Source organism: Parasteatoda tepidariorum, chromosome 5 (assembly GCF_982258835.1).
Source record: "Parasteatoda tepidariorum strain Cologne lab strain chromosome 5, Ptep-v5.0, whole genome shotgun sequence".
Classification (NCBI taxonomy): domain Eukaryota; kingdom Metazoa; phylum Arthropoda; class Arachnida; order Araneae; family Theridiidae; genus Parasteatoda; species Parasteatoda tepidariorum.
In genome coordinates, this window is record NC_141759.1 from 61,074,641 (window position 1) to 61,100,598 (window position 25,958).

Sequence of the window (25,958 nt, forward strand, 5' to 3'; positions counted from 1 at the left end):
ATATTTTCGTAATAAGATTGCCAGATTACAATATATGAAAACAGAAGCATAAATAAAGTGATATCTTATGGCACGTTCTTACTGCAAAACTGAAGCGCGTCTAATTTGTTAGTTACCTTGGGTGGGCCCGAAAATGGATGCGCGCAAGGTAAAAGTATAATATAGGATAATTTAAAGCTTGTAATTAAAAAGTTTGAAAATTAAAACAACTATTAAAAAAAAAACAGGATTTACTCATTTTGAATTGATTTTTAGCAGGAGTCAAATTATTATTGCTGCAGAAGTCCGAAAATTAGGCTCAAAGAGCAATGCCCTAAACACACGAAATTAGAAGACGAACTAAAAACGGAAACAAAAAGAAAACGAAAGTAAGCTAATAGTAGATAATATTAAGCGCTAAAGCTGCTTTAAATATGATCACTCTATAACATAGCACAATAAAAACAAAACCAAACAAAAACGGAAACAAAAAGAAAACGGAAGTAAGGTAATAGTATAACTTATTAATTATTTTCGTTTTTCTCTTTGTTTTTTTGTGCTATATATATATATATATATATATATATATATATATATATATATATATATATATATATATATATATATATATATATATATATATATATATATATGTGTATATAATATTAATATCATATGGGACGAAATAGCCTTGTAGGTAGGGCGTTAAGGCCCAAGAGGTTATGAGTTCTAACCCCACCGGCCGTAAGTAATGGCTCGTGTAGTAAATGGCGACTGGTGCTCGTTAAATCTGTCGGTCCATAAGGTTTTCCATGTTCCCATTACAAATTAATACCTTTAAGGGTACTGAATTGGAGATTGGTTGTTCTATGGCTCAGGTCAAAATTACGATCTGTGGATGAAAGGAGGTATGAATGGGTCCGCCTTATAAACGGGCTACGACGTGTGTGGGACTGAAGTAATATTCTTGACCATAGATGGCGCCACTGAAAAACAAGAAACGCAATCTCAGCCTTAAACTTGCTTGGTTTCATCTAACAGGCTTGCTAATATTGGCAAGTGGCAGTCGAAACAACCACATATCGTATATCTGTGTGTGTGTGTGTGTGCGTGCGTGCGTGCGTGTGTGAGTGCGTGAGTGTGTGTGTGTGTGTGTGTGTGTGTGCATGCGTGCGTGCATGTGTGTTTGTGCATGCGTGCGTGCATGTGTGTTTGTGGCTCCGTCGCAAATAATTAGTATGACAGTTCGTGGCAATATAGCACTGTTTGTGTTAACAATTTCTACAGCCATTTCAGAAAAGATCAAAAATCAATTTAAATAATTATTTCGTAACTAAATCTTGATTTCTATAAATATACAAAATTATTCTAAATAAATACTTAACATAAAACAAATTATTCAACTCTACTTAAATTTTTACTTAAGACAACCTAACAAAATGACTCTAAATAAATATTTAACGCATAACTAATTTTTTAACACTTCTTAATTTTTTAGTTATTTAAGATAGATAAAATGAAAATGACTATAAAATGACTGATAACTACAAATAGCTGTATAAAAATTATAAATAACGATAAACTAACATATCCATAATAATAATAAAACAACTATATAAAAATAAATTAATAATGTAATTATATAGAATGATTAATATATATATAGTGTTGACAATAGAGAAATACCAGAGGTTATGGTGCCACATAAGAGATCTATATATCTAGATTATTATAAAGAAATATATTAATTAAACTTTTCTTTTTTTCTAAAATCACAACTAAGAAACTTTTTGAAATTTTACTAATAATTAAAATGCTAATTAGTATGAGAAAGAGTATAGGGGAGGGGATTTTTTCTATTGTCGAAGTTATTTTAGAATGAATGAAGCACAATAAAATTAACTCTGCTACGAGTAGATTTGTGCTTTGGGTGGTGCTTTCAATTTTCGAATGTCTTTAACACCATTTCAAGGTTGAGGAACCAGGTTAACATCAATACCATGTGCAATAACAGAAATAAATTTCAAGCTCATTAAACGCTCATTAGTTAATTTCATTTTAAGTAATAAGTTATTATTGTTTCAAGCCTATTTTAATCCTTCTTACATAAAAGGCAATAAAGCAATAGCGAATAACATTGCATCTAATAAATGAGAATTTTTTTCCTAAACAATTTTCGATTTTTCTGGAAAGTTAACCTTATTTTACGGTACTTACTTTGTAATCGCCAATTGAAATATACATGTTTTTATTAATTTTCCCGAAATAATTTTTTTCGAAATTATTCCTTTACTTGCATTTCTTAGCATAAGTTTGTACTTATGTTATATCAATTTATCACTTAGTTTTGTGAAAAACGTTTAGATAAATCAAACTAAATTCTTCCAAATTGTTCTCATTTTTATTTACTTATCTCATTTATATTTACTTATCTCGTTATCTCATTTTTATTTACGTCATAAGAGACTGAATTTTGTACATTAAATTTATTTGCTAAATAATCCAGATTTGCGACTAAAAATAAAATAAAAAGTTGACAGTATATGGATACTGCAGTGTTTACAAACAACTTTTAGTAATGACTAACTTTAAGTACTACCTTAAAAGATGTTTTTTCCTATTCTGTTGCGTGTTGCTTGAGACGATATTAGCAGTTGTGTATTATTGGGTTAAGAAAAAGACAATTCCTCCAATTAGAAACTCCCTGTTATTAAAATCGGCAACTACTTTAGCTGAAGAAATTCGGGAAGGAAAGGTAAGTGGTAATCTTTAATCATCTTTACTTTCTGCTTAGTTGATTAGTAATAGTCGTTAAATTTATGAATTTATGCCATGGAGTTTTGTTTATACATCTTTTCGCTTTATGTCATTAAAATTTGTATAATTTTTAAAGCGAAAATCTGTCTGCATGGATGTACAGTGCACAAAAAATAAACGGATTAACCGGGATAACTTTTGATCAAATGATCAGAACATCTCATTTTCTAGGATTGCATCTTAATATTTCAAGAAGGTGATCTTGAGTCATTGTAACGTTGGGATAGAGCGTTCGCTTTCCAATGAGGTTAATCGGGTTCGAATCCCAGTGATCGCTGGTCCATACAAATTACGCACCCGGCTCGCATCGACCACAGTGCTAACGTAAAATATCCTCAGTCGTGGACGGATGGAATGGTAGATAGATCATGGGTTAGAATCCCCTTGCCGTCAGGCTAGTTCAACAATGGTTATAAAATAAAGAAGGTGACCTCAACTGTTAGTGCAGACGATATTTTAAGTAACGAAATCAGACAAAAACAAACATGTTTTCCTTTTTTTTTTCGATGATTAATCTTAGTTTTTTTCGACGAATTCGAATTTCTGATGACTGGAGAATATTGTTCTCTTAGTTGGATTAGGAGAGTGGTCTAAAATTCGGTTCCCGAGAAAAAGAATTTTATGTATACGACTTTTTTAATATTTAATTTCTCAGCAACTATTCGATCGATTTCTTTTACATTTTGTATTTTTTATTAGGCGAATCTACAGTATTTAAAATGATGTAAAAAATTGTATGCAAGTAAAATTGTTTTGACAAGTAATAAATAAAGTAGTAAAAAATAATAAATATTTACTAAAAGTTATTTTATGTTTGTGATTCTCTTTGGCTAAATGAATTTTACAATTGTAAGTAGAAATTTTTGAAATCGCTTGAAAAGATGTCGCGATAATGGTGAAATACGCAAAAAGTAAAATTGACTTTAAGGGGTCTAAACTTTTTACCGTTCTCCTGACCATACTTTGGGTACCGTATTTTCCAGATCACTGCTACCCCCTATATTTTGGAAGTCAGAAATTCGAATCCGTCTAAAAAAGGATGTGTTTTTTTTAGAGAAAATACATTTTGTATGTAATTTGGTTACTTAAAATATCGTCGGTTATACTTAATTAACATATTTGAGGTTATCCCCTCGAACCCTTAAGAGTGAGTCCTAGAGGAGCGTGAAGATCCGATCATAAGATCAAAAGTTATTTAAGGTGGTCCGTTTATTTTTGCTCACTGCAGATGGTGAAAAAAAAAGATATTACTCAAAATAACTTTTGCTCTAATAATCAACTTGCGCTAGTTAATAATTGCAAACTGTTAATTGAGTTACGAAATCAGACACTAAATCTTAATTCTCAGAATAAACATTTCTTTTATGCATATATTGATCCTAGACCTTCAAAATTTGGGGGTTAGCCGAAATCTGGAAATTGTGAGCCTAATAGTTTTGTCAGGAGAACGGATGAAAATTTAGCCTCCTTAACTTTTTCGCTCCGATTGTCACAAATACGTGCCAGCAGGAAATATAATCAACTAAAAAATCAATGTAAAAAAGTAAAACTTGAAACCAAACTACACTAATTGCTACACCAGGAAGGAATGCAAATAACAGAATGATATTTATTGGGCACATACATTATAGTTGGAAGAACAAATTATTAAATTTTAAGGATATTTGGATGTATAGATCCTGAGGAATCAGTACTCAGAGCAGCCTCCTCTGGATGCAATAACAGCAGCTATTCTCCTGGGCATCGAGTCGAACAGAGATTGGATAGCTTGGACGGATACAGCATTCCATGCAGATTCAACATTATGCCACAATTCATCGACCGTAGTGACTGACGAGTGGTGGCGTGACAGTCGTTCGGTAACCATTGACCAGACGTTTTCCATTGGTGAGAGATCAGGAAAACGTGCTGGCCAGGGAAACAAGCGAACAAGTGCTACATTTTACGCAGGAAAGTCTAACAAACCTTATCGTGGATTGAAGGGAAATTATTTGTATTGACATATTTTAACACGTTCACCCCGGAAAAAGAGAAAAATGCTGATACGGGAAAAGAGAAAATACTGGTAGAAGAACTATTTCTATATTAGATAATATTCGGGAGGAGTTAATCTATTCTCAAAAATAACAATTCGCTGTAAGGAAATTTATCACGGAGAAGAAGCAATTCAATATAAAAATTGCATCCGTTAAAAACAATTGGTAGTTATGGATTTTTATTATTCCCGGAAAAAACTAAAAAATGAAATTTATTTGTTACCATTTTTTACTCCGCTGCGCTGCCCGATGAGACAATCTAGTGTGACCCACCGGTGGGTCACCCCGGCGTGAACGTCTTAAATAGATAGTGATACATTAGTTGAAATTATAGAGTTAGACGACTTATATTCTGTTTTCCTCCTATATAGAATTTCATATAAAAATATTGTGAAGTTGAAAGTGCTATAGCTTTGTTAGGAAAGTCTGTTATAATTTATTTTTTTTTATTTGAAGTAGAGTGACAAGTATTGATATATTTTAACTAGAAATGATGTCTCAATTGTAATTATCAAATTGGACGACAGAAATCCTGTTTCCTTTTATACAACATTTTAAACTTAAATAAAATGATATTAAAAGTTCTGCAGCTTAGTCAGAAAAATATGTGACAAACCTTATTTTAACTTGAAGTGAAATAACTTGTATTGACATATTTTGATGCTAAGTGATGTTTTAGCTGAAATTATAAAATTGCACGACTTATATCTTTTTTTTCCTTTATATTAAAATATAGTGAAGTTGAAAGTGCTGCAATTTATTTTATGTAAGCAAACTTACATATATAATAAAGCGTGCACTTTAAAATCCTCAATATTTATTTCTAAAATTTAAACATGTTTAGTTAAAGAGCGAAGCCGTCATTCAAGCGTATGTTGATCGTATATTGGAGGTGAATCCCATTATCAATGCTGTCGTCCAAGATAATTTTGAAGAAGCACTTCGAGAAGCAAAGGAAGTGGACACCTTTATTGAGTCAGGGGAGTTCTCCTTAAAGGAATTGAAGGAGGAAAAGCCCCTCCTCGGGGTCCCTTTTACAGTTAAATGCAGTTTTTCAGTGAAAGGTAATTATTTTGGCATACATTATAACAGTTATAGCAATTCTTCTTCAAAGAAAATCTTTAACCCTTTGACGGTTAGGGAAATGAGCAGTTTTCGTTTCATTAATTCGCGCAGTATTACGAACAAACGGTAGTCGAAAGTGGTAGCTGTTTTCCCCCGCGGTTCTTCCAAAAATGTCACCCTTGTTTTGCAATGCCAAGTGCTCCGCTTTCTGGAATTATTATAATAAAGTGGTAGCAAATTATGTACTAAATTTCGTTGGAGAAGCACAGTTACGCTTACTTTTTAATAAAGTAGCCAGTAGATTGTTGCGTTAACGTTGCATTTTATGTGATACTTATAATTTTTGATATATAGTGGTGAAAAAATTACTTAAAAGGAAAAATACTAAACTGAAAGTAACTTGAATTTCGCTACCAATAAAAAATACTATTTTACAAAGTGGAGCAAGCTGGCATATCTGGCGATGCCGTAGATAGCTCGCCTCACGCGTTTTAAAAATTTCTTAAAGTATTTGTAGTACATAAATAATAGTTTTTACGTACTTTAGAATAATAAATTATAATTATTAATAGTAAATTATAAATGATTATAATTAATTAAATAAATAATAGTTAATTATAAATATAAGACAAATAATAAATTGAAAGGACTAAATAAATACAACTAATGTAAAACTTTATGAAGCATTTAAATGCAGCAATTACTTAAATACTCTGAGCAAAGTCTTCATCAGACTCAAAACTTGATAAGCTTTCTGTATCACAATCATAATCATCATCATAATTATCTAACTTTCGCTTTTCAGTCATTTTACTTTACAAACACCCTAAAAATCGCACCAAAATACACGTAAAAAGAACAAGGTAAAAAAATTAATTCCCCCTTCATTATGAAAAGAAATTCATGGAAACCGTACTGTCATCTGTAGGCAGTAAAACTAACTACGTTTCGAGAGTAGGATTCACTTTTAACATAGTCAATGCAGAATAATAATGGCGAACGAGCTCAGCTCGTCAGCGCGCATTGGGGAAAAATTTCACTACGCGAGTAGTGCTCGTTATTAACCATTACGGTCAAAATCTTGCTCCCGAGCGGAACTCGTTTGCGCGCGTTATGAAGTACGATTTGATTGCTAGCCGAACTCGTTCATAACCATCAAAGGGTTAAGTATATCATTATTTGAAAATAAATTATCACTAAAAACGTTTTTAATTAAATCTTTATCAATTTAAAAACTTCTCAGAAATGGTAAATTATTAAATATAATTAAATCGTGACTTATCATGGTATCGTAAAAGGTATTTATATTACTTACTACCTCTTCGTGCCGAACTTGCACATACGGCCTCGATTCTTTTTCTAAACTTGACCATTCAGTGCACTTCTTCCCATCTAGTTAATCCTGATCTACTACGATCTTCCTTAATGCATCTTTGCCATGTTAGTCTCGGTCTCCCTCTTTTTCTCTTTCCGTCAGGCACCCATGAGATTGCAACATTTGCAGGATTCTATCTGTTCCTAGTATGTGGCTGAGCCATCTCATCATCGTTTTAAAATTTCGTCTTTAACAGATGGGATATTAGCTTTTCTTAAAAGGTCTTTATACACTTTTTCATTCAGCATTTCATTTTAGCATTTTTTCTTGCATATATATATATATATATATATATATATATATATATATATATATATATATATATATATATATATATATATAACAAAATAAATAAATACAAGAAAACACGAAAGAAGTTAAGAAAAACAATAAGTTTCATTTATTGCGCATAAGCTGCAAGTACACAGAACTCATTAAATAAGTTCCAAATGGAGATAAAAACAAAGGAAAATGATAGATATATGAAAAAGGGGGGGAAATAATAATTAAAAAAATAACAAACAACTGATTAAAAAAAAAGGATGAAATTTATTTTAAAAAAATCGAAAAAAAAAGATATAATCTTTTCATTAGCCCACACGATTATATCCGCAAAAAAAGTGCTTTGTGATATTGTATCAACATAGCAAAGCAAAATATATTAGTCCAATAGTGTGAGGTGCACTCAAAAAAATTTTTTACAAAAATTACAACAAACAAAATAGAACACAATAAGTAAAAATAACACGTAAAAACAGCAAATAAAAGAAAAGAAAAAGAAAAAAACAGTATAAAACAAAAACTATAAGGCGAGTAGCGAAATCAGATGTACTTACATAAACGGGAAATTTTTCAAGAATGATTTAAAAATATTTTCGCAACAAGATTGCCAGATTACAAAATATGAAAACAAAAGCGCAAATTGAGTGTAACTAGAGGGGTTTTGTTTTAAAGTGCCGTTCTTACTGCATTGCTGAAGTGATTTGTTATGCTGTGCATTGATTTGTTAGTTACCAAGGATGGGTCCGAAATGGATGTGCGCCATATGTATATATATATATATATATATATATATATATATATATATATATATATATATATATATATATATATATATATATATATATATATGTAATAACAGGGCTCCAACCCTGTTATCAGTGTTGTTTTTAGCTTAAAATAATTGCAGTCATAAGCCATCAGACGTTCTAAACAGGTTTATTTAAATGTTGGCTGGTATTGCTAACAGTTTACGTCCACACTCCCTATGGGAGGGGGAGTGGACAAGACTCCGGACAATTCCGGCACAGCTTATTTGGATCACATCATTATGAAAAGGACACGCAAAACTATGCGTTCTTACGTTTTATACCAACATAGATTTGAAGTAAAAAGGCACATTCATACATTCCATGTAACCTTACGTATTAAGGAAAATCATTTCTGCTTCCTTATATGGAATTGAAAAAGGGAACGATTCTAAAAATAACTCTTCCCTTGAAATATAAATCTATTTATATTTCAATGGTATGTTTTCAGCCTTGAATTCCCAAAATAGAATCTCTCTACGCTTATTCTTTAACAAAGACATTTTATGAAAACGAAAGAGATTTAATTCTTTTATTAATACAAAAGTATTTACTTTTTGTATTACATCCCCCCCAAAAAAAGTTTTTGGTGAGCCAAAATAAGAAAATTTGGAATACTTTAAATTTAAAATTTTTAGGTTGGTACGAGTGTTTCTTTTTCCCTACTACGAATATCTTTTTAATTATGAAAAGAAGAAAAAACATTATTTACAATGACAAAAATATGAAAAACATGATTATGAAAATTATCTGTTTACTCAACTAAACAGAAAGAAAAATTAAACATATTCATAAAACTAATCTACTAAAATTTTCAAAAATTTTTCACACAAAAATATACAACTTTTTATGCAAATAAACTGGACAACAAGTGTCATTTAATCAGAATTTAAGATTCTGTGTGGTTAAATGATTATTTACTTGATGAAATATAACTATTCTACTAAAATTTTCAAAAAAATTTTTCACACAAAAATATACAACATTTTATGGAAACGAACTGGACGACAAGTGTCATTTTTTCAGAATTTAATTTCAACATTCGTGGTTTTTGATATTTCCTAAGCTTTGATGCATGTACTTTTTCAAAATTTTGTTTAATTAAATTTCTTTTTATTTATTTTGTTTTTGTAATCAGTTTCTTGGTCATTCTTCTTTTTCCTATTTTTCCTTTGGTTTTTTGTTTTTGTTACCCTTTACATATTTTTTCGTCGATATTAACCTGATAATGAACGCATCCATTACCTAGATCTATCTTCGAATCATTTGAACTTTTTGGACATTCTTTCTTTCTATTTTTTGATGTTTACTTTTACTGAAACATCCTTAACATTCATTTTTTCGATGCTTACTTTTTTGAAACATCATTCTTTTCTTTTTTCGATGTTTACTTTTTTTGAAACATCTTCTTCACCATTTTTAACCTTAACATTTTGAGAATTCTGCTGTTTAATGTGCAAAGATAAGTTGTCACTTTTAGAATTAGCAGAGATGATCAGTCTCTTACCAAATAGAATAACAACTGGCCCGACACAATCAATAAACAAACAAAAATCCCTGCAAGTCTACAACCCTACTAAAGCATATGGTAAATCAGTATCAAGTATTAAAAAACTTAACTGATTAAACAATTTCGCCTATCGTAATAAGGGAGTCTCACAAATTTGTTTAAGTGTTAACTGTCCGTTTGTTTGGGCTTCACATTTTTTAAAATAGGAATTTTTAGTTTTGACCAAGTCCGAAAAAGTAAAAGAAGTATTACACTTTCTTTAAGTTTATTTGAAAACTCTTCATTGTTTGGTTCAAAAGAAAGTTTTGAACAATTTAATTTTTTAATGTGGTTAGATCTTGAAAAATCATTAAAAAACAAAAGTTTAAATAATGACTTAATTTTGTTTGCCGTCACTAATTTAATTGACGTTTGAACCATTTTTTTTTCCAAAAAAAACATTTTAAAATGCACGATAAATACAGTACTATATCATAATTTTATATTAAAAAAAATATTTAAACACAAGAAATACAATCTAACTATGAATAATACTCTATTCCATTATTCAAAATAAAATATTTAGATTACTACTCATATCTAATATTACTAAAATTTTTAATCACAACATTGAGAAAGAAAATAAAAATGAGAGAGTAAAAAAAATATATATCTACAGTCAATCCTTTTCATTTGTCACTTTTCTTTTGACTTTCATCCATTTTTCTTTGACGAGAGACACAAAACATATCATTTTTTCTTTTTTTCTTTTCTTTCGTGCACTTAAATCGTAGCAATTCATGAATATTCATGATTAAGATTCGCGCACATTCACTTTTTATTTCACAACTTGAGTAGTAAGAATTGTAGGATCACTCGGTGTCGAATCACTACCATGGATGATGTTTCTTCAAACTTAGAGGCACAATGGAACTGTAGGGTCATCGGATGGGATACTTTCACTGGTTTCAGTACATCAGCATTTCAGGCGCGACGAGGTACAAGTAGTACGGGTGGAAATCGCCCTTCCTTCCTTCAACGTTTTTTTCACTGCCGATTTTTTTCTCTTCTTTTAAGTCCAAGGGGGGAGAAGCTTTCCGGATGGGATGAGGTTTCAAAACGGATGGGATGAGGAAAATTTCAACGTAGCCGTCACAGCCGGTCCAAAGATTTCCTTAGCAAGCAACTACGCTTTTTCTTTAACAACGCTTATTCTTTAACAAAGACATTTTATGAAAACGAAAGAGATTTAATTCTTTTATTAATACAAAAGTATTTACTTTTTGATTTCATATATATATATATATATATATATATATATATATATATATATATATATATATATATATATATATATATATATATATATATATATATATATATATATATATATATATATATATATATATATATATATATATATATATATATGGGTGTGTGTATGTATATTTATATAAAACTTGATTCTACATGTACAAATTGTACTTAATATATCAGCCTGTTTTGTAAGACAAAATATTAAATTACGGTGTTGGACTCACCAAATTTGTTATAATAATGTACTTTAATTTTAAATGTTATTAAAAAATAATTACTGGGGAATTCCACGGAAGTGTCAACTTTTAAGTGAAATTTTTTTTTTATGAATTGCATATTTTAATTTTAAAAATATATTCAAAAATAGCCAAAATCTACATATTGCCGTTTCATTTTTGATAATTTTAAATTCTTTGAATCTGGCAGCATTCTAAAGTAATCACATGGTTGACAAGTGAATTGTTCACATTTGTGCTCAAATTGTTTTCTTGAAAAAAACTTTTAAAACAAAAGAAATGTATCTTTCTTTTGCAATATTTTGATAAAAATATGCATATAGAACAAAATGTAAGCATTTTAAGTTTAGTATATAAAATAAAAGTAACTTCTTTTACGTCATTCCGTCACATGTCTTAATAATGCATACATTTCCTGAGAACGAAGATAAGATGTGACTTTGGCAAGTTAGATATAAAACCTCTTCAGAGACAACCTAATTTTCAAAATGTTGAAATTTTTACTAATTCTTACATAAATATTAATCCTGTTTATCTGTTATATTCTGTTTATCATTTACATATTAATAAAATATTTTTTAAATGAAGGCTTTCTTCTACTAAACTTTTTGTCATTCCGTCACGGTCATTCCGTCACAGCAAATAGATGTTAATAACTGCTAGCCAACCTGAGGTTAATTTTCCAAATTCACATTTTACATCGCTTACACATTATACTAAAAGTATAAAATAGTTCAGAAAACAAATAGCTGCAAAATTCGCAGAAACTACCAGTTCTAAGCGGCATGCCAAAAACTTGGTTGCCAAAATGTCATTCCGCCACGCAAATAAAAAGTTCGTAAAATTAAAAGTAAAAAAGATAGAAAATCCTGCTTTTTTAGTTTATGAAGCGCATTATGCCAATAATAATGATATGCATGAGAAAAATTTTTTTATTTGAAATTAGATACATAGTTATTTTGCAAGTCAAAATGTCATTCCGTCACATATGGAATTGCCCTACTAAGCAAAATTATTTATGGTCACTAATAGATCTTAACTGAATCGTAAGGAAAACACAGGGTTATTCATAATTCCCTCCGGGGTTTCGAAGCGTTATAGTAAAAAAAAAGAAGACGAATATGAATAAAAAAGAAACAAATGAAATTATTCCGAAACTATTCAAGTTTTACTTACATATGCTACAGGTGTTCTATGTGTGAACCCTTGATTACACAGCATACATCAATGCGATAGTCCAGTTCCTGCCTGGAGGGAATTATGAATAACCCTGTAGAATCATTCAAGATCTTTCATGCTATTTACCAACTAAATTTGACTCAAAATTGGTAAGCGAAAATATTCAATTCTAGCTGCGAACTCCCCAAATTTGATATAACAATGTATCATCAATGTTAAATGATATTTAAAAAAAATATTATTAAGAAAAATTAAATACATTCACAATTAGTTCCTAATGAAATTATAAGAGAAATATAATCATGCGAGAAGATACATTATTTACCAATCAAATTTGACTCATAATAAGCATTTAATTTAAAGAATTGAATGGTAAACATGGTAATTAGGGTTACAAGCCTAAGCAAACTGAATTTTTGATAGTACTGATATATTTTAAATGAAGACGAATATATATGTTTCAGCTTTAGTAGAAAAAAAAGTTTTATGCTAAAAAGCAGCAATTTTTCAGATTTTGGTGAGATATAGTGAACAGGGTTCTCAGGGTTGGTGAGATATAGTGAACAGGGTTCTCAGTCCCCTATACGAATAAAAATGCTTTTAAATATTAGCCGTTTTTTTTTTCATCTCATTTGATTTATCAAAAAAATGCATAGGAAACAATACTTCACTTGTTTGCATATCAATGCAAAATGTGTAAATATGTGCAAGTACTAAATTGTACGTTTTGTACATAAAACGCTTATAAATTCTAAACTATTTGCCTGGTAGTTTTGGGATTGCCTTCATTTATTTAAGAGTGAAGAATTATGTAGAAAAATATATGTTCAGATTGTCTCTGAATAGCACTTTAAAGAGCATACATAAGTACATGTCAAAAAAATTTAAATTTTTTAGAAGTACTACTTATTTTTAGAAGTACTCTTGAAATAACTTTTGAAATATTTGTTGTATTGACTTGTTAATAGTTTCATTTGATTAAGCGTGAAAAACTACACAAAAAGCGATGTCTCACTTGTCTAGATAGATATAGCAAATGCATAAATCGTCGTTACAAATAAAAATTAATACTATTTGCACATAAAACCCGTATAACATCTTAACTATTAGTCTAATCGTTTCGAGATTGATATCATTTAATTCAGTGTAAAAAATACGTCGGACACAATGTCTCACTTGCCTTTCTAGAAGAAATTCAATTCTCCACTCATATCACATCCATTTTCCTCAAAAAAGGAGAAGTGTGCAGAGAAGAGTAAGCAAATTTTTAAGAATAATTTAGAATAACATGACTAAGCTTTCTTTGAAAAAATATGTCAGAAATTAATTTTTTTCGAAGAAAATGTCTAATTTCATTGAACTAAATCTAATTAAGTGAAAAGTAATGGAATACCATTCCAACAGCAGATGCTCACTTTAAAAAAAAAATTTGTGATTACCACACGAGCAATTTTGGGGTCATTTTCATAACACTTTTTAAAAAAAATTTAATTACCTAAAAATACTGCTTGCGATGTAAACTTACTAACTCTGTTTTCTTCATTCAATAAAAAATTTATTCTGTGATAAAAATTTTGGGAAGAGAGTTCCATACCTGCCAACTTGTACGGTCATTGAAAAAGATTTTACAAAGTGGTAGTCAAACAACAATTAAGTTTGGAAGAACTTTCCGAAACAAAAAACTATTAAGACATCTATAAGCATTATTAGCTAACAAATATATCGTATCTACATATTTTTTTAAAATTCTTGATTCGTCGTATTTGATTAAAAAGTTTTCTTGAAACTTTAAACTTCACGATTTAATTCTCTAAAACGCTAATGTTGCTACCACTATTCTCAAAGGCCGTACAAGTTGGCAGCTATGTAGTTACTAGAAAAATTTATTTTTGTTGTTTAATTTTAGGTTTTTACCACACAGCTGGAAGTCTTCTATTTAAAGACGTAATTGGAACTGAGGATGCTCCATGTGTAGCTCTTTTAAAAAAAGCTGGAGGAATATTTTTAGCTACGACTAATTGCCCCGAATTCGCTTGTACTATTGAGACAGCAAATTATCTTCATGGAAGAACATGCAACCCCTATGATACAACAAAAACATGTGGTGGCAGCTCTGGTATGTGTAGTTAAATAGAATTAATTTAAAAAGCCTTATATATTCTCTACCATTATTAGCATACCTGCCAACTTTTAATCTTTTCGGGGATGATTTTCCCCAGTGGTAAAATTATGTACAGCATACCGTACGGTCGTTGAAAAAGAGTTTACAAAGTAGTAGTAAAACAACAATCAAGTTTGGAAGAATTTTCTAAAAATATAAATAAAACTATTAAGACATTTATAAACAACGTATCAAAGATAAACAAATAGATCTTATCTACATATATTTTTTTAAATTATTCATTGAAGAGTAGTTTAGAGATTTTTTGGAAACTGCGAACTCCAAGATTTAATAAGCCAAAGCGCAAATGTTTCCACCATTAAGAAAATTAATTCTCCACGACCGTAGAAGTTGGCAGCTATGGTACAATCCTTTAGAGAAATTTATTTTTTTTTAGTTTGTGAGAGCTTATACACACCCTAAATTTAACTACCACTTTTATTAATAATCTTTAATTAATGTTTACAAAATAAAATTGTCAAATATGTATCGGGTTTTTTTATTTGTAGCAATGTATTTTTTTAGTTTGAGAGAGCTTAAACACACTATAAATTTTACTACTACTTTAAGTATAACAATAGTAAACTTTAACATAAAAATTGACAAAAAATTAAAAACTAAGTCGTTAATTTGTATCACTTTTTTAACGCGTTGAATGCCGAGGATAAATCGGAACTTTTAATTTTATTTTATCATTGCTGAATTTCGGGCAAAATAAATAAAAAGAAATTTTAAACTTTGTTTTATCTATCCGCTTATGAATAAAAAATATTTGATGACCTAAATCTTAAGAATCTTAAGCAAAAGTACAAACGTGTCTTATAATAACTAAAAATTAATAATACTCAAATGAGCACCCTTTCGGATTTTTTTAAGATATTATTACATTTGTACAGTTTTAAAAATTAAAATGTTGAAAATCATGCTACAAATAAGCGGTAGATTTGTTATTTTTGCTGAAATCGTTTTTTTATTTCTCAATTTTTTGTAATTTTGCACACGTCCACAGGAAGCTTCCCGAAATTTTACAACATACGAGCACACACTATTTGCACATAAATAATGTAGAGGTAAGAAAATAATTTAAAAAAATTAAATAACCCCGAATGATAATGAAGTGTTTTTGAGAAAAACTTAGATTTCCGAACACTTTAACTGATTCAGCATTGCTTTTTTTTTAAATTAAATATTAGTGGCAGGCTCCCAAACGTACTCGCCAATTACTACGGAATTTTCTAATTTTCGAAAAAAAAAATTTCTTAGTGGTAGTAAAGTTAAAATTATTAATACATTACCATTACGCCTTATACAGTCTACTTTATAGAGTGGTAGCCAATTTGAATCTAAATCTTTTAGAATTTTGCCAACAGTTTAAAAGCCTCACCATAAGTGGATATGATTAAAGTGGTGTCTTACATAAACTTTTGAATCATTTACATACAGTGGTGGGGAAAATAACTTTAAATCGAGTTCACAAAACTAAGAGTCAAACATTTATACATTAGCCGGCCAGGTGGCCGAGTGGTTAGCGTATCTGACTGCGGAGCCAATGGCCACGGGTTCGAATCCCGCTCTGGGCATGGATGTTTCTCTCTCTGTGTTGTCTTCTGTTGTGTGAATGAGTGAATGTGGCCCACCCTATGAACGAGTTTGTGGCAGTATGGCGTGGGTAACGTTGCTCGCCTCCGTGACTTTGGTTCACAGGTGCCCACTGGGTAACGCTAAATGAGTAACAATTCCGGCATCTTCTATGGTGAAGAACGAAAAGTTCAGTTCCTGCCGTTTCTTCAAAAAAAAAACATTTATACATCAACTTCGTTCGAAGAAATTTAAATAAATAAGAATTAAATCAATGTTTTCCACCACTACTACTAATTTATTTTTAACAAATATTTGAAAAATTAGATTGTCAAATTATTATTTTTTTAAGCTCTAATAAACATTTTATGTAGATTTTCAATGCTACTGAAAAACTTTTAAATTTAACTTCTACTTGAGCAATAAGTTTCTCAGGCGTTTTTCATCCATTTATATTACCCATTTATACCCATTATACACCCATTTATACACCCATTTATAACTCATTTTAGATTAAGCAAGTAAATTTTATAAAACATGGTGTATTTTAAAATTTTCTCGATAGAAAGTGCTTACTCCATTTGAATTACTAATATACTACAGATGTCTTCAAAACCTTTAAAAAATAGTAGAAAAATAAAGTTAGTGTGAAATATGAGTCCAAGTGTCAGTAAAAAAAATATTATTGAAATAGTGTATTTACGCATCTTTGACTGAGAATGAGTTTCGAACTTTTTTGGTAGATACAACATTAATTAAAGCAGCTATATAATTATACACTCATGGACAAAAAAAATCAGTGCACCAAAAAGGAGTCGAAATTTTACATACGTAATGACTACTTTGATATAAGTAAATGATTAGAAAATCAAGGAAAAACGATAATTTTTGATTTTCTAATCATTTACTTATAAATATCAAAGTAGTCATTACGTATGTAAAATTCGTTTCATTTTGACGACTCCATCTTTGTGCGCTAATTTTTTTGTCCACGAGTGTATATATATATAAATCTCTTTTTGCTATCATTTGAACAAAAAATTCCAGATCATAGCAACACTAAAAACCGGACCATACTAGGCTAGAATGCTTTTAGTCTGGTGCAACGGAGAAAATATGTCCGGTCGAAGCGAAATTGGACTTGATTATGTAAGTTGGTTGGTTAGTTCATAACGCTTTATCTTACTTTCAAGTATATTTTGTTTCACAGTAATTCTTTCTCAGGGGTTTTGGTAATTATAGCGTAGTTTGATTAATATTATTGGTGGATTAAAAACGGATAAATAATAAACTGTACACAGAATTCGAATTCTGTGCACAATTTATTATTTATCCATTTTAATGACTCAACTTTGAAATGATTATCTTAATGTAGGGGGAGAAGCTGCACTAATAGCTGCCGCTGGATCAGTGATTGGATTAGGAAGTGACATTTATGGTAGTAACCGTATTCCGGCAAGCAATTGTTGCATTTTCGGATGCAAGCCAACAAGAGGTTTGTGATAAAAATGATTACTGATTTCTTAAAGCAGGTAAAATATGGGCTGACATTACTGAATGACCAGTTTTTAAAAATTTCTGTTTTTGATCTATTATACATATTAAAGTAAGTAAAGTGCAAACTTAAAAATATCAAATTTTTTTAGTTTGATGTGTGTGTGTCCCTAACATTTAATTTTTATGTAATCAAGCTCACTCAATACTTAGTCTTAGTTTCCCTCAGTCATAATGGTTCTTAAGTTTTAGTCATAATGGTCATAATGGTTCGTTTTAATCATAATGGTTCGTCTCTCGTTCTTTGAGTTCTTGCAGTTTTTTCAGCATCAGTAGTTCATTAAGTGTGCCTTGGGTGCACAAGTGACAAATGATTTACCCTTAATGACATCGGCATCAATATCCCCAGACCTTACCTCTAGAGGCTTCTTTTTATAGGGTGACTGAAAAGTCAAGTTTTTAATTTGTTGATGGTAAAAAAAAAATTCACTGATTTCTATCTACCAAACTCTATATAAAGCGGGATTTTTATAAATATGTATGTATGTGTATTATACGAATCTGCAATTCTGAACCAACCTGGACAAAATTTAGTGTAAATACGATTCAAAGATACGGTGGTTAAAACTCTCTCCGACCATCGATTCTTGCGCTACATCAAAAATAATGAGTTTTTCATAAGATTTGATAGATATTTTATGTAGAGTCATGATGGCTCAGGGGAGAGAGCGTTCGCCTTCCAATGAGGTAAACCGGGTTGGAATCTGAGCGATGGCTGGTCGATACGAATTCCGCATCCAGCTCGCACCGACCACGGTGCTGACGTGAAATATCCTCAGTGGTAGACGGATCATGGGTTAGAGTCCCCTTGCCGTCAGGCTAAGGGAGGTTCTCGAGGTCTTCTTTTCCGTGTAACGCAAATGCGGGTTAGCTCCATCAAAAGTCCTCCAAGAAAGCAAATTTATCCCAATACTTTATCCAGGAGTTCCTTTGTTTTCTGAATTGGGTTTTAAATCACAAGGCCACGGAGTTATACATTACTAATCGTAAATCCAAAAAATTGGGTCGCTTGTTCAACAACAGTTATAAAATATGAAATAAAATATTGTTTAGCAAGAGGGATTTTTTTAGCTTATCGTCTAAGTAATAGATTCACATTTAAACCAAAACATTCATTGCATTCACTTTCAGTGTGGAAAATTATAAATAATATGTTGTTAATTTTAATCTCTTTTAATAAAATTTTGAAATTTGTTGGTCACGCTTTTTTTGCATATTTAACAGCCCGTGTCAACCCTGCTATTAGGAAATGACCAGGAGAAATGGCATTATACCAAATAATGAATATAATTAATCTTTTTTTTTTTTTTAGGATGAATTTCCAAAAACATGTTTTGCTTAATCAGATAACAAAAAGCCACATGGGTGGGCAACAAAAAAAATTGGAATTGTTTCAGTTTAATTAATTATGTTGGTATATGTCTTTCAATTGTGTGCATGATTTCGTAGTGTTGATTAACACATATTTTCTTTACTTCAACTGATAATAAAGAGTGGGTGCACAGCTAGTATGCTCACAAATAAAGGAAATATATCTAGAAGTTGAAACTGATCATCCTAAATTTAAGTGACAGTAATTTCCGACAGCCACATTAAACGCTTATCCCCACTTATTACATTTTTCATGGTTTTGAACACCTTGTCAATCAAATTTACTTTACTTACTCAAGAATCAAAAATTATTTTTCTTACACTCAAGGCGTCCTGTAGTCCCTCAATGCTATAGTGGTATATAAATTTTTGTAATAGAATGATTTTTATGCTCTTGATAAGTTAATTTGAAATATTCCTGATCAGCACTTTAATCAGGGCTGCCAACTTTTACGCTTTTTAAAAAAAATAATTTTAAAGTGTGGTAAACAACTAAAAACTAAAGCGTTCAGTATTTTTGATAATTTTCCAATTATGTTTAATGCCTCCTTACTAGAAAAGAGTGGTGTTTTATTTGAACCTTTGAATCATTTACATGTAGTGATGTAGAAAATAACTTAAATCAAATTTAGAAATTAAAAAATAATACCAACATAACTACAACTTAGTTAACATAAACTTTGCCACAAATAGAAATTTCTTTCCAAAAAATTCGTAGCTCTGTATAACTCGATGACTTAAACAAATGTAAAAAAAATTTTTTTTCTGGTTGGACATTTATAACATTTAGGTAAGTGGTTGCTGAACCAGATAAATTTAAAATCGTTTGTTAAGTTAATTACCTCAACAGCAACTTTTGGGGACCACTTTCCGCCCTGCGCCCTAAAAAATTTTTTTCACAACCGAAGCAAGTTGGCATCTACCTTGCTGCAGTAATTTATTACATTTGTGCTTATTAATTAAAATCCTATCCAACAATATTTTGTATATAAGAATTCCTTGTTTATTAAAATTTTACATGACAATGAAAATCCTAGCAGTAATTTTACAATTATTATATTATCATAATAAACGTCATTATAGTGGTTTATTTGAAATTTCATAAATAAAAATTTTAAAAATTTAAAGCGTTTATTTTTTTTAATATGTATTATTTATTTCTTGCGATTAGGATTGACTTCACTTGACGGTATGCTTCCCAAGCGAATGGCCTCGGTAGATGATTATCTTTCTACAGGACCTTTATGTAGATATTCTGAAGATCTAGCTACTATGTTAAATGTTCTCTCAATGAGCAAGAAAAACCTGTGTTTACTGCCTCAGGTAACGTAATTAATCTTTAATTAAGTTATTTGAAATTTTCCCATGGTACCAGGTACTTTTACTGTAACATATTTTTAGATTCTTTGACGAAAATATAGTCATGAAAAGCCTTTACATGTGGGTCTGGGGGTTCACAGGAAATGTTCACAGGGGATTCACTGGGGGAATCGGCCGGCCAGATCGCGAAGTGACATAGGATGGCTGGCCAGATCGCGAAGTGACATAGGATGGCTGGCCAGATCGCGAAGTGACTTAGGATGGCTGGCCAATGTCCAATCTTTCTTGATTTCGGGAATCGGCCGGATATAATTACCTTTATTTGATGATATAATTACATTTATTCGTTATTTTAATACTTACTGACCATAGATTACATTTATTCGATATTTTAATACTTACTGACGATAGATTACATTTATTCGATATTTTAATACTTACTGACGATAGATTACATTTATTCGATATTTTAATACTTACTGACGATAGATTAGAAGATAAATACCGGGCAAATGCATACCAGGCAGAGGCACTGAACCTTAAAAAAACATCAGTGTAGGATATACCGGGCAAATGTATATCTGGTTTCTGTAAGTTTGATTTTGTGAGGTGTAAATGAGATTGAAATTGAGGTTTATTAATGAGGATATTTTTGTTGCATTTCTACCTCAAGTGTAATTTTTTTGCATCTGGCAACCTCAAAAACACCTTATTTTTTGTAATGGTATAATCCAGTAAGGAAGGTTTTAAGTTAAACAAAATATCACATGTATTTTCATAGCTTTCTTTCTTCTGGTATATAGGTTAAATTAAAGAAGCTAAAAGTATATTATCAGACCCACCTAAAGTATGCTTGGGGTGTCAGCACAGAGAGTGAAGTTGCTCAAGCTGTTCGAAAAGTAAGTCGAAAGCATAGCTGCCAACTTTTAATTATAAAAGTAAAATAAAAATAAAATAAAATTATATTTTTATGTTTTAAACGGTAGTAAAATTTATGTCTTACTTTTATTTCTTAGATTTTTAAGTTTCATTTAAAAAGGATTTTGGCCACCACTCTATGCAGATATGTTAAACTATAATGTTAATATATAAATATATTAACATTATAGGATATGTTAATATATAAATGTATGGTAATCATTTGATAGCGTGTTTAATAATTCAACATTAATAAATCTTCAAGATAATATAGTACACGAAGGAGCTTTAAAACACTTCCATCTTGCCTAAAGGCAACGAGGAACCATATAACTATAACTAGGATAATGTAAATATAAACTAACGAAATGAAAAGTATATTTTTATGACTATAAATGTAATTAAATGTTCTCTTTACAACCACTGAGAAAGTTGGCATGTATGCAAAGAGGTTCATGTATTTAAACAACAAGCTTTAGAAGTAAAAGATGCCCTCCAATAACTATGAATTTCAGTATTTGAAAAAAAAACGCGTCCAATGGCAGCAAAAGTGATGTCAGATAATTTGTAGTTAGGGCCATTAACAGCTATAACGCACCATGAACTTAATATAAGTACCATGTCTCCTGTTCAAACTAGCAGGTCCTTTTGATTACATAAATACATACATATATATATATATATATATATATATATATATATATATATATATATATATATATATATATATATATATATATAACATATAACATATATATATATATAACATATAACATATATATATATATAAAACATATAACATATATATATATAACATATAACATATATATATAACATATTATCTCCTCGTCAGCCATCTCGTCGTATGAATATCACACGGGTCTCATTTTTTCATTATTTCTAGCTAGCTCATGTTTACACTTTTGTGAGAAAAGTTATACTCTTAAAATTAAATTTTCTTTATGTTTATGAGTAACTAATTTTTAATTTTCAAAATCGTGCAATTTTTTAAATTATATTTACTCAGAGGAATTAACCTTGCATCGTACTCGTGACAATAATATTAATTTTAATTTTTTGTATTTTAGTATCAAAAAAGAAGAAAATTTCAGCATTATTGACTTATACGATAAAAGCAATGATTTTAATTTTAACATAAAAAAATTAATTACATAGAATTCTAAATTCTTTAAAAACATTTATTTAAATACTCTTTTTTGTCAAATCAATAGAATTAAAAGAATTTATAGTAATGTTTATTTATTCAAAAAACAAAACTTGTCAAACTCTTTTAAAATTTGATAAAAAAAACAATGAATATCCAACTAATAATCATAATGGGTTAAATTCTAAATAAATTCATTAGGTTAATCGTATGCTATGATTATTAATGAATTTATTTACACAAAAAACTTTTGTCACCTAAATTGACATTTTTACAAAGTGCAAATCCAATTTGAACAAATCTGTGGTTAAAACTCTTCTAATATTTAATGAAAAATTTAGTAATTTCTCCAAAAATCATGAAAATTAAAATATTATTATTAAAATTTGACCTTTTATTAATTACAAATTTTGAATTATCCAGTATACTATATTTACCTTACGCAAATCCATTTTCGGGCCAATCCAAGGAAGCTGACGAATCAAATTTGGTTCTGTATTTCAATAAGAATGCGTCATAAAATACATCCCACTATCTACTATTTACGCCTTTATTTTCAAATTTTATAATCTCGAAAATTAATTACGAAAATATTTAAATCATTTTTGCAAGATGTCTGTAAGTAAAAGGACGCTTGAATTTGCTGTTCGCCTTATATATTACATTTTGTGTTTTATTATTTTTTTAACATGTTTTGATTTCATTTCGATTTTTTTTTTTGGTGCTTCACTCACTATTGTGTCATATTGTGTTATATTTCTATTTATATTGTGAAATTAATTCAGGAATGCAAAAAAATCGTGAAATATTTTTCGTTTTGTCTGAAACATTAGCAAAATTTATCGATACAAACTAAAATATCACAAAAAGTATAAAATTAAAAGGCTTAGGATAGTTTAGAGAAAAGATAAGCCTTTTAAACAAATGTGATATTATACATCATATTTTCCTGATTATTGTTTCCAGATAAGTATTGAAGAGATGACTACTGCTCCGGACACGCCAAAATAATTTAAAAAACGGTAAATAACTACAAATTAAATTTCGCAAATATTTGACTCTTTTTTCTTGTTTTTTGAAAAGTATAGCATGACATAAGTACCATAAAATGGTGAATTATATAAGCCTACGTATTATTTAGAAATAGTGGTGGATAAAAATTTACTCAATTGAATTTATTAAACCAAGAATCACAATTGATAAACTACCAATTTAAAATATATATTTGCTGTCCGGAGCAAGTTGGCATCTCTGGTATTGAACGAGTTTCAAGACGAGCGAATTCTTTTCACTTGTTAACAGCACGAAAACATAGAAATATCTGTCCTACATAAGAATAATGTTACCTTTATTTATTTTTTCTAAAAATCTCTATTTAGAATTGAGACTTATAATTAAATTGCCCAGCACTTATTGCTCACAAAATAAGCCATCTTAATTATTCTCCTTTCTTTTAAATTTTAGGCTGCTCTTTATTTCAAACAAGCATATGACGCTGAAATAAAGGAAGTTGACGTCCTTTTGTTCAATAAGTCTAATGCTATCACACTTCACCTATTCAGAAAAGGCATTGACGAGTCCAAGTTTATAGAGCACGTAACAGATGGACGGGTCAAAGAATTGCACAAAGTCTCAGAATTTATCAAAATAATTTTAGGAAAATCCCAGTTTACACTAGCTTCGTTTATAATTCTAAGTGTGAGCTACAACTGGATATTCTACAGTGAAAAAGACATTGCACTCCATGAAAAGATTCTTAAAGATTTACTCAGAGAGTTTGAAAATCTGCTAGATGAAAATGCAATTTTTCTATGTCCAACTGCACCAACGACAGCATTTTATCATTATCAAATGTACACTCATTACTATAGTGCATTTTGGACTGGAGTTTTCAATTTAGTGGGGTTTCCAGCAACACAGTGTCCGATGGGGCTAAGTCAACAAAATTTACCGGTTGGAATACAGATAGCTGGTTGCAAAGGGAATGATGCTCTGACAATAGCTTGTGCCAATGAACTAGAGAAAACTTTCGGGGGATGGATTCCACCACAACAAAATCGAAAATGCCAAGAACGAAAAACCAAATAACAAAATCCAAAGAGACAGTAATAATTTCTAAAATAAATAAAAACGGAAGATCTTAATAGCGGATCTGACAATTTCTACTCTATACAAGATAAATTTTTTTCCAAGTAGAAATGAAATGCAAATACAATTGTAAACAGATAATAGGTACCAGCTTGTACGGCGGTTGAGAAATTTTTTCATAGTAGTAGTAAAATTAATATTTTAACATAAAAATGTTCAATTTAAGAATAAAACCTTAAATTGTTTTACCTACAGCGACAAATCAATAATTTCAACATATGTATATAAGATATATTACACGTGTTAATGAATCGTTTTATTTTTTACGGTATCAATTTATGCCTAACAAAATTATGACCGAATAGTTTCGATGAATCAGCAAATGGCGCTTCGCGCCAAATGCTGAGCTTCCACACATTTCCAGCGTTCCAACGGGTTAATGAAATACAGCCACCACACAGTCTGCTGACCTCATAAAGTTCCGTTGCACCTATTTAAATAAATGGATGGGATAGGGACCACTGCTCGGCCCAGATGTTCAGCTCAGTAAATTAAAGAAAAAGAAGTGTTAATAGAAATGACACAATAGACTATGACCACAAAATAGATGCAATAGACAATAATTATCTATTAGATATCAAATTCTACGAATTCTATCTCTATTAGATATCAAATTCTACGAAAAAGCCACCACCTCCTGCTCTGCAGCAAATTTCAATGAAATATTCCTATATGAAAATTTAACTGAAGACAAGAACACCAGACCAATAGCAGCATACTATTGCAGTGATGCATCATATTCCCGACATCAATAGCATATACATAACCTCATTTTCATCATATCAGCTTAACTCAAGTTCATACTCTTACATTATAGTCTTATCACCCATCTGCATATATAATTACACATTCAGAACTCAATGATCATCTATCCACGTGAAAACTCATTTACTTCATTTGCATTCCATTCCACCACCGAAACACCACAAAGTTCAAGCTAAACACGAATGGGAAAAGCACGGCAAGCGGCTTCAGGTGTGCAGATGTCTTATACAGTTCAGTTCAGTGTTAATGAAGTAGCTTATTTTTTAGAAAAATTTTAATACCATAATTATTTGAAGACTACTATTCTGTAAAATCTTTCTCAACAATCGTACAATGTGGCAGCTATGTAGATATATTTGTTTTATTTTTCAAGAAATTAAACACACTATCTTAAGAC

At 30.1% G+C, this 25,958-nt stretch overlaps 1 protein-coding gene across 1 annotated transcript; it reads left to right on the forward strand.

Annotated features, from left to right (window-relative positions):
- Window positions 1-2,083: 2,083 nt before the first annotated feature.
- Window positions 2,084-25,958, forward strand: LOC107450962 (fatty-acid amide hydrolase 2-A). The gene is made up of 7 exons (XM_043054360.3): window positions 2,084-2,734; window positions 5,677-5,896; window positions 14,488-14,697; window positions 17,696-17,815; window positions 20,417-20,568; window positions 21,369-21,464; window positions 24,113-25,958. Exons 1-7 carry the CDS (start codon window positions 2,558-2,560, stop codon window positions 24,734-24,736), a joined length of 1,599 nt encoding a protein of 532 aa, XP_042910294.2. The 5' UTR covers window positions 2,084-2,557; the 3' UTR covers window positions 24,737-25,958.